Below are 9,940 nucleotides of genomic sequence, written 5' to 3'. Positions count from 1 at the left end.
AAAAAAAAAAAAAACAGCATTGTGTCTCAGCTGGCAAACTGAGCAATCCAGAGACTGAACACATCTACACTGGGGTGCTGGGTAATTCACGCAGAAGCCAGTGTTCTTGGCTGCATCCCTGCTCGTCTCACACATAGGATGAAGCAGGCGTGTGTACTGGGGGCTGGGTACTGCCATACAGATGTGGCACTGGGTGGGACAGGCAGTGCAGACCCCCAGGCCACAGCCTCCCTCTGCACCACGTTTCTGGTGGCTCAGATGCAGCCCGGGCCACATGGCTGATGACAGGGACGCGGGTACCTGCCACACACACACACACACACACACACACACTCAGCGCAGAGCCCAGTCAGATGCCCCACCTGCCCCAGCAACTGCTGGCCCAAGAAAGCCAGAGGCTGTCGGTAAGGCCTCTAAGAGCCATGTCCGTCTTCAGCCACCAGCAGCCGCAACCTTCTGCAAGTGCACTGGACAGTCACCAGTGCTACATGCCATGCAGTCACCACAGCACTGGTACAGCAGGGAACCAGGAGGAAGCAAAGAACCCCGCCCTGGAGTGCGGCCGGCCTGACAAACCTCTGTGGTCACACAGATTAGAGTTCTGCCCTCACTAAAACACAACTGTAGTAGGCGACAGGGCCAGCCCGGTGCCCAGTGTCTCTGGTAGATGTGGAGGCCGGGCCGGCTGCCACCCAGGACAGCACAGACCTACCTTCCTCCATGTTCTCGTTGCTCTTCTTGGAGGCAGTGCCACTGGATAGCTGTGATGTCAGTTGTCCATCCTGGGAGGTGACAGCAGCCTCATTGCTGGCCTCGGGTGGCAGAGTAGGCTCTGTGAGAATCTCTGCTTCCTCCTCTCACGGACTCTTCTGGGGGGAGAGGTTCTCTATCAGCATTGGAAGTAGGAGACAGGTGCTCTGGGGCCCAGGGCCTCCCTGACTCCCCACACCCCAGTTCCAAGACAGCGGCGTTCCTGCCACCTCACGCTGCAAGTCACAGCAGGTCAGTCACCCAGGAGGATGCTACTTGTTGCTGCGCAAGATGACCTAAGTCAGGAGGGGCCCGGAGCAATAGGTGCTTGGGCCAGGGTGAAGGACAGTGCCTGGCTGCATGGCCTGAGCCCCTCTGTGGAGATGGGGGAGGACCCCATCTCTGAGCTCAAGTCCATAGATAGGCAGGACACGTGCCATGGACAGGACTTCAGCTGAGCACTAGGAGCGCCGGGGACACACAGCCTCCCTCCCAGGCACCATGGGACCCTGACGTGACGAAGGCCAACAGCATGGCCACCAAATGCCGGGCAATGGCCACAGCGAAGGCTCTGAGGGAAGGAGGCAGCCCCTGCCTTCCAGCAGCCATCGTCCACCCCAGAAAGCTGGGAGAGCTAGGGTGGGGAGAAGCAGGACCCACTTGTAAACGATGACGACGATGAAGGTAACAGCGATGATCGTGACCAGGATGGAGAACACATGAACATAGACTGCAAGACAAGCCGGGTCGGCAGTTTACTCAGGGAGAGCCAGTGGCGGCGTGGACAGAAGGGCTGCTTGCCGCCCCTTCTGCTCAGTGACGTCCCTGTCACGTCCTGCAGAGCCCCACCCCAACTCTCAGCTCGGGGTTCTTGGAGAAGGACCTTGGGGAGGATCCAGGGCAGGGCAGTCTGTGCACTGCCATCTGCTGACTCTGCGTCCTCAGCATTCTGCTCCTGTCCCCAGGGAGAGAGCCTGGCCTGGCACAAGGGGACTCGCCTGGCCTCCCTTGTCCCTTCCAAGCATGGCCACCCAGAAATAAAGAGCACATGGATGTCGCCAGGGGGCTTGGAACAGGACTTTAGTGCCTTGGGGCTCTGCGGGCCTGGAGTCCCAGACGCGGTGTGGCAGGACTGTGGCCCCCAACAGCTCCTGGAGACTGTGGCTGCTGCCAACTCAGGCTTAGATGCCCCTCACCAACTGCCGCTTCCTGCCCCCCTCTGCATTCCCCCAAGGACACCAGTGGTATCAGAGCAGGGGCGCATCCTATCCAGTGTGACCCCATCCTAACAACCCCTCTGCAAAGACCCTCTTTCCAAACAAGGCCACATACACAGGCACCAGGTGAAGAGATGGGAGCACAGCTTGGGCAGACACAATTCACACAGGAAGTAAGTGACCCACGGTGGCAGGACCGCAGGAGTCCAGGGCACCTGCATCCCTCGCTGGCCCCTCAGGTGTCTAGAAATACATGTGGATCCCTCACTTGGGCCCTGAAGTCAGAGGAGCAAAGGGGAGAAGACTGAGAGCCCATAAGGTGACTCTTGTCAGCAAGGGTGCTGGAGAGGTTAGACAGAAGAAGCGGGGCTGTGTGGCCATCAGGAGGAGGCTGTGCGTGGGACATGGCGGCTCCCGCTTCACTGATGATGTCCGAGGGAGCTTGCCCAGGACAGAGGAGGTGCCTGCTTTCAGCCACCGTGTGGCTTCCCAGGCAGCCTCAGGTGCTCTGGCCCAGTCCCCACACCCCAAAGAAAGGCACCCTCAAGGGACAGGGCTGACTCCTTTAAGGGGACACTGAAGGGAACCTCCACGGCCAGTTCAGAAAGCCCCAGGGCCTCCCACCTTGCTCTTTCTCAGACCACCGGTGTGGAGACAGAGTCCCTTTGTCGTGAGGACAGGAACACTAAAACCCACCCACAGCAAGGCCAGTCTCCCAGAGCAGAGCCCCGGCGTGTCGGTGCTCAGGGACCCAGCCCTGGTGACACTGTGCCGTCCATGCAGCTGAGTGTGGAGCTGCTGGTTACACAGTCATCACGATCTAATACAAGAAGAGAGTGCACAGTGCGCATTGCTGACAGAACCAAACCGAAAGAAATGAACCAGTACAGGGCAGAAGTGTATTAGGGATTTTAAGAAGGAAAATCCTCATATTCCAGGAGTGCCTATTCTATGATGGTTGTGTCTTAGCTCACAGCACAACCTCGGGATTGTCTGTGAGCGGGACACAGACTCGGCCAACACTGTTGCCCTCTCTGTCTGCACGCTTCTGGATGGGAAGCCAAGGCAGCCACGAAGTCTCTGTCTCTCCACAGTGGCCAGCAACACGCCTTGTTGCTCATCATATGTGTGGCTTTTATTGGAAACCACAATGGAGCTCCCAGAAACAGTGGCAATTGAAGAAAGGATTCTGTTCTTTAAGGAATATCTTGGTAACTTCACCCTGAATATAGTTAAGCAAAAGTTTTTAAATCATCTCAGCAAGTCCTGTGAAGAAACTGAAGTGAAATACTCAGGAGAAATGACATGTTAAATAATGTACCCTAAATCGAGACCAAAGAATGAAGGCAAGTCTTTCTCTTTTCTTTCCCACTCCTTTCTGAAAGATCTAATGCTAATTCTCCAAGTTCATATTCTTAATAATACAGATTATGCCATAACACAATATGCACTTCAAACCAGCCGATTTCAGAAGTTGGTGAAAGGTTTTCATAACATGGAATTATGTGCACAAAGAACTCATAATACCCTGTCACTGAATACTACAACTTACACAGCACAAAGGTTCATGTGCTGTCTTGAATCAAAAAGATGTCAAAGAAATGAAAAATAATTTGAGGGCACAGCGAGAACCCAAATGTAGGGCTCACTGCCCAGACTCTTCCTGCAGCCGGCCCAACTCCTGATTTGAGAGACATCAGAAGTTAAGAAAAACATGTAGCCCACTCCCCACACTGTCAGAGCCAAGAGGGTGGAAGAGGGTTCGTGGTGGCTTCTGCAGCAGGGTGTATGTCGAGGACCTGTGCTCTCTGCTGGGCTCCTGAGGGACACTGGCAGTTGAGGTGCTGCAGAGAACCCAGTCCACTTTTCGGTGGGTGAAAGGCGAGAGGTGATGGCTGCAATGTCAGCAACATGCAATGCATGCACACCATTCGCAGACCAGCCAGGGCCTGCATCCAACTCTGATGAAAAGCTGCTCGGACAGAGGCACAGGCCAAAGAGCAGCTGGGGCCTGCCTGGAGTGATCATCCCGTCTCCCTCCATGGCATTGCTGCCTCGCTGGGGTAGGAGGAAGTTGAGCTGACTGGGTGCCGGAGAAGACAGCCAGCCCCGGGACAGCCTGGAACTGGACGGTACTCCCTCAAATCCTTTCCAGATGCTCGTGTTTCTGTCATAGGAGCCCTGGGCAGTGATGTTCCCAGGACACCTAAGATGCATCAGTGCCCAGAAATGGGGGTCCTCAAGAAGCGGACCCCATGAGGGACAGGAAGTGCTCCAGACTCCACAGCTGCAGAGATGTGGCCACCAGCCACCGATACACAGACCACAGAAAATGGTGAGTGCAAGGAACAGCCACAGATGATGGTGAAGCCACCGCCAGGCCAGGCTCGGCCTCGGAAAAACCCGTCGGAGCCCTGGGACGCAGTTTGTGGCCACTGGTTGGCCCTGCCAGGCCAGGGACTCAGGAAGGTGTCTCAGGGAAGATGCTAGCCATGGGGCGGCCTCAGCTTGGCACCAGAGGACCTGTGGCCGCTCAGGGGACATCACCATGACTCTCGGCCTCCTGGACTAGGGGTCCAGAACTCATTTTCAGGGTGGTGCTGGCCAAATGGCACAGCGAGCACTCACCCAACTCCCACTGCCTTCAACACAGGGAGAAAACAGGCAAAGCTGTCAGAAAAAACTTCAGCAGCTGGGAATTAAGCAAAAGCTCGCTGAGAGTGGTAGACTCCACACAGACACCGGGGCACCTCCTCATCCTATGCCCCTCTCCTGCCGCCATCCAGCCCCAGCCCACAGTCAGACAAGCACAGGGCCTGGCAGCCAGGAGCCCTGTAGAGCCCCTGCCAGAGGACTGCCGTCATCTGCCGCTGTCCACCCTAAGTCCGGCGTCCCCCACTCAGAGGACCCCACATGCAAGGCAGCCAAATTGGGCTCCTCCCCAGCAAGTGCTGGACATCGTGAGGGGGTGCACCAGCTCAGAAGCAGCAGGCAGAGCAGAGCTGGAAAGGAAGGGCCAGGTGCAGCGAGACACAGTCCTGAGGCTCCCAGCAAGCAGGAAGTGGAGACCCAGGCAGAAGTGGCAGAGACAAAGACTGTCCCCGGCCTGGCAGGGATGCTCTGCCCAGCTACCAGCTGACCACGAGGCTGAGCAAGCAGAGTTCTCAGAGGCCAGTGCCACCAAAGACAGGCTTTCCAGACTTCATGCAGAAAAAAGTTATCAAAGAATAACAGTGCAACAGGAAGCCCTGAGTCAGGAGAGAACCTGACTTCAGTATTTACAAGGTCCAGTTTTCGACAACCAACACAGCGAGACATGCAAAGAAAGTGCAGCGACATACAGGAAGAACATCACGAACTGCCCAAGGTGGCCGCGACATTGTCCCGACAGGGGGAGGACTTCAGAACAGCTACTTCAACCATCAAAGGACTGAAGTGAATAACAGCTAATGGGCTAAACTATGGCAAGAGGCCAGGGCTTCCAGTCCCACTGTTTCTGTTCACCATATCACTGGACATTTCCATCATGAAACAAGAAAATCAAAGCCATCCAGACTGGAAAAGAAGAAGCAAACCCATCTGTATTTGCACTGATTTTCTATAGAAAGTCCTAAATTATCCAGAGAAACTAATACTTAAATTCAGCAGGGCTGTCAGACTCAAGGTCCATACACAACACTCAGTTGTATTTCTATATACTGCCTATAGACTGCCTGAAAATGAAATTAAAACTATGACATGTGTAATAATCTCAAAACACATAAAATATGTAGGAATAAATTCTTAAGAAGCTCAAGATCAGTACAATTGGAACTACAAAATAGCATTTAAAGAAATCAAAAGCCTTAATAAATAGAAAGACATTCTTCATCCGTGAATCAGAAAAAGTAGCATTGTGTTAATGGCAAACTCTCCAAATTACCTCCAGATTCGATACCATCCCCATCAAAATATCAAATATCTTTTTTGCAGAAAGTAATAAGCTAATTCTAAAATTGATATGGATATGCAAGGAACTCAAAATAGGCAAAATAATATTAAAAGGGAAAAACTTTCTGATTTCAAGTTTTACTACAAAGCTACAGTAATCAAAACTATGAAGCTGGGCATAGAGGGACACGCCGCCAGTAATCCCAGCACTTGTGGAGGCTGAGGCAGGAGGATCACAAGTTCAAGACCAGCCTGGGTAACTTAGTGATTTAACAAGACCCTGTGTCAAAAATTAAAAGAAGAAGGGCTGAGGACATGGCTCAATGAGAAGGCCCCAGTGTGTAGTCCCCAGTAGCACAAAATAAAACCCCAAACTATACAGTGCTGGCTAAAGACAGACATGCAGACAGTGGAACAGAACTGAGAGTCCAGAGCTACCCTCACCTTTCCAGCTGACTGATTTTCAGCAAGGGCGCCAGTTCAGTGGAGAAAGAACAGTCTGTCCATGATGGTGCTGAGAACTCAGCATTCACTTGGGAAAGAATGGATTCATGCCCCTATTTCATAGTGTGACAGAGACACTGTGTATTTATACAGAATGAACCAATGACCTCAGTGTGAGCTCTGTAACAACAGCTCTCAGGAGACACTATCAATACAAATCTTCGTGACCTTGGCCGTGGTAATGGTTTTGCTGCTGCCAGCAGAAGTTCTCTAAGGTAGGAGGCCAGAGGCTTGGAAAGAAGAGGTGCCCATATGTGGGGGGCTCTTAGGAGCACCAGGCTCTCCTGAAGGGAAGGGGGCTCCCAGGCCTCCCAAGCTGAGACCCAAAGGAGATGCATACACCAGAGATTTGCTGTGCTCTCTTTTCCGCTTTCTAAGAAGCCAGATCGCATCTTCTCTCCAGGCACCAAGCTTTTCCCAGGGCGCGGGCGGACACCCTCTGCAGGGAGCCTCAGCCCTGCCCACACCCTTCCCCTCCACTTCTGCCAAGGGAGGCGTGGGAGCTCCTTTCTTTCTGCAGGGAGTGAGGTGCAGGCTGCAGCCCTATCACCCTTACTGCTACAGTGGTGACAAACAGGCGGGAAGACACAAACTTCAGCACAGCCCAGGGCTGGGAGACATGGACAGGCTCCAAAGCCCCCGAGGCTTGGCGAGAGCACACTGCTCGTCCCACTCTGGGACACCCTGGGTGGCAAGAGGTGCCCCCTTCTCCCAGGACACATGTTGCTTTTGGGACCCTGAGCAGGGAAGCCTGGCCAGTATCCCAGCTGAGCTCTCTGTCCCTGGCAGAAGCTACCCAGCCGGGCCAGGCTCCCCTGGCCACATCGGCCTCCATGCCCAGCCCTCAGCAGCCAGGGTGACCAGACATGGGCCTCAGTCATGCACTCCCGCAGCAAGTCACCCGGAGCCTGTGTCAGCACCCGCCACCCATGGGGCAGAAGGGAACAGAGCAAGCGAGCACAGGGCAGGGAACTCACCCGGCACGGCCTTCTCATAGCAGACACTCTTGTAGAAGCAGCACCCCAGCTCCTTGCAGCGGTCCCGGGAGACATTGTAGTCACAGATGGTGTACAAGGGGATGTCGCACACTGAAAGTCACAAACATGGCACTGACACTGCCAGGCACAAAGCCACACTCCACACCGCAGAAGCCGCAACAGGAGCACGTGAGAGGGTGGGCCTGGGTTGTGGGCTCAGCTCCCTTAAAGTTCTGCGTCACACATATCTTGCTTTAAGACGCAGACCTGGAACGAATTAAATTTCTGACAAAGTAACATGGCTCTAAGGTCGCAGGTCCACAAAATGGCCACTGGAAGTGCACTCGGGGACGTGGGAACCGAGCCATACATTGCCACATGTGAACCGCAGGCTGGAGGGACAGAGGACGCTCCTCCTGACAGCAGCAACCTGCAGGCCAGGCCAGCCCCAGCGTCCCCATGGTGCTCCCTGCCAGCTGTCCAAGGGCTGGGGACACCCACTTCCTGCCTTGTATGGCAGACCGACAAGATGGGTGAGCAGCAGGTGGCTAGAGAGGCTCTGTGCACACAGGAGAGCCAGGGTGACCAGGCCTCGGTCAGGTGAGCAGGAGCCTGGGGTCAGGGTTGACAAGAACCAGGCAGACAGTTAAGTCTGGGATGGGACAAGCGAGGTGACAGCAAGATGAAGGGCAGCCACTATGACGACTGGCTCCTGCCAGTCTGGAAAATGGTTTTCCTCTCACACTGTTCTTTAGTGACCTGCTTGCACAGAGCAGTGGGTACACGCCCTGCAGACACACACCTGACTCCTCACAGGCCCCTTCCTAATTTAGGTCAGGTTGACCTGAGTCTGAGCCCTGGATGCTTTTGGTATAAAAATGCCTAGACCAAGATTCCCCGTGGTCCCACTTTTTGGTCCCCTTCCAACTACTGAGAGCTGTTTCTCTCTTCCTAATAAATGCACCTCCCATCCACCTCCTCTGTCCTCGGCCTCATTCTCCCACCTCAAGCCTGGACCCAGGTGGATGAAGCCTGACTTCCCCCAACCCACCTACACATGAAGCTCTCCCAGGGCCGCCGCCCTTCCCCTTCCCCGAGACCCCTCTGGTCCCCTTGGGAAATGTGCAAATGTTGGAGTCTTTTTACAACAAAAGACCATTAAGGGGATAAGTGAATTCCCCTCAAGATCATCTCCTCAACCTTGCCACTTTCTGCTTGGTTGGTTGTGTTTTTTTTAAGACAGGGTCTCCATATTTAGTTCAGGCTGGCCTCCGACTCACAGCGATCCTCCTACCCCAGCCCTCAAGTGCTAGCATTACAGGCGTGCGCCACCACAGCCAGCATCATGTTTTTACGAGCCTGCCTTTTTGTTTAGGGCACTAGGCGGCGGCAGTCACTGTACTTCTGATAACACCTCATAAAGACACTCAGGAAAGAGGACACCAGAGCTGCTGCCAGAGGTGGCCAGAGCCACGGATCAGTGTGCTGGAAGTGCGGGGAGGGCTTGGAGGGGACTTGTGGCTGTGTCTTTTCCTGTAATTAATTTTTTAATGTCAACATTCACACCTCATCTCTTTGCCAGCTGGTAGGGAAATGCCTCTGGCCCTTTAACTTCCTGGGAAATAGTTGAATATCACCGTGCTTCTTACACTGTTAACGAAACCTTAGGTGTGGCTGTTTTCATCACGACACTGAGGAAATGGAGACTCCGCCAGGTCTCGTGAAAACCCGAATGTCCCCGAGCCTGGTGGCACAGAGGGGGCGCACCCCCAGCACCCTTGTTACCTGCGAACTGCTGCAGCAGGTGTGGCGGTGACTTCTTGACTTCTGGCGAATATCTCATGGTCGCAGCTGGCAGGGAATACCGGGGTCAGAGGACCTGAAAGACAGGACACTCAGCGGGTGGCCCTGCAGCCCAGCCCTGCCCATTCGGCAAGATGGCACAGTGCCCTACCTGTCTCTATGTCCTGGTAGACGCACTCAGTGTTCTCCAGGTGGGAGCAACTTCCCGTCCTAGGAACTGGCCATCTCCCATCCGCTGCCCCATGGAGCCCTGCCTGCCGTGACATCACAGAGCCCTGTGAGGTCATGTGTCATGGCCGTCATTCCAATGAGCAACTGATCCGATGCTGCCTGCACAAGGGGCCACACAGCCTGTCGGCCAGAAAGGAGGTGTCCAGGAAGGTGGTGCAGGGACGTCATCCCCAAGGGTTGCCCAGCCTGGCGGAGGCAGATGTCTCTGACTCCTGCCTGGCCTCCCTTTTCACCTCAGTTCTGTCCCTCCTCCTGAGGGAGGAGGAAGACCAGATTTCTGGGGGCCCCGACCGTCATGTGGAGGAAAACACGCAGCGACTAGGGGTGCTGGGGTACGGAAGGGGCACAGCCTCACAGGGGAGCAGGGGACATTGATGAGTGAAACAGCAGGCACCCCAAGCCCTGGGTGAAAAACTGCTGCAGGAAGCATGGCCACAGGTGCTCCATTCCCCTGCCACTGCCCACCCAGGCCAGCCAGCTGACCACACCCGCGGCCCTCCCTCCCTGCAGACAGCAGCTGGCCACGCT

General features: G+C 54.8%; 1 protein-coding gene across 3 annotated transcripts in view; it reads right to left on the bottom strand.

Annotated features, from left to right (window-relative positions):
• Positions 1 to 9,502, bottom strand: part of Tex29 (testis expressed 29) — a 20,533-nt gene extending 11,031 nt beyond the window's left edge. Inside the window, exons 1-5 of one of the 3 annotated variants that reach the window (XM_010619962.2) lie at positions 9,333 to 9,502; positions 9,164 to 9,257; positions 7,379 to 7,489; positions 1,411 to 1,480; positions 713 to 869 (exon numbers count right to left, since the gene is read on the bottom strand). In XM_010619962.2, coding sequence (XP_010618264.1) covers positions 770 to 869; positions 1,411 to 1,480; positions 7,379 to 7,489; positions 9,164 to 9,221 — 339 coding nt within the window. In that variant the 5' untranslated portion in view covers positions 9,222 to 9,257; positions 9,333 to 9,502 and the 3' untranslated portion in view covers positions 713 to 769. Of the gene's footprint in view, positions 1 to 712; positions 870 to 1,410; positions 1,481 to 6,341; positions 6,441 to 7,378; positions 7,490 to 9,163; positions 9,258 to 9,332 lie in introns of those variants that run through there. The other 2 variants (XR_779357.2, XR_004516116.1) reach the window with 2 other exon arrangements.
• Positions 9,503 to 9,940: the final 438 nt, after the last annotated feature.

Source organism: Fukomys damarensis, unplaced genomic scaffold (genome assembly GCF_012274545.1).
Source record: "Fukomys damarensis isolate Sample0158 unplaced genomic scaffold, DMR_v1.0_HiC HiC_scaffold_6, whole genome shotgun sequence".
Lineage (NCBI taxonomy): Eukaryota > Metazoa > Chordata > Mammalia > Rodentia > Bathyergidae > Fukomys > Fukomys damarensis.
Note: the sequence above shows the minus strand (reverse complement) of the source record. Positions and strands in the feature narration are given on the sequence as shown.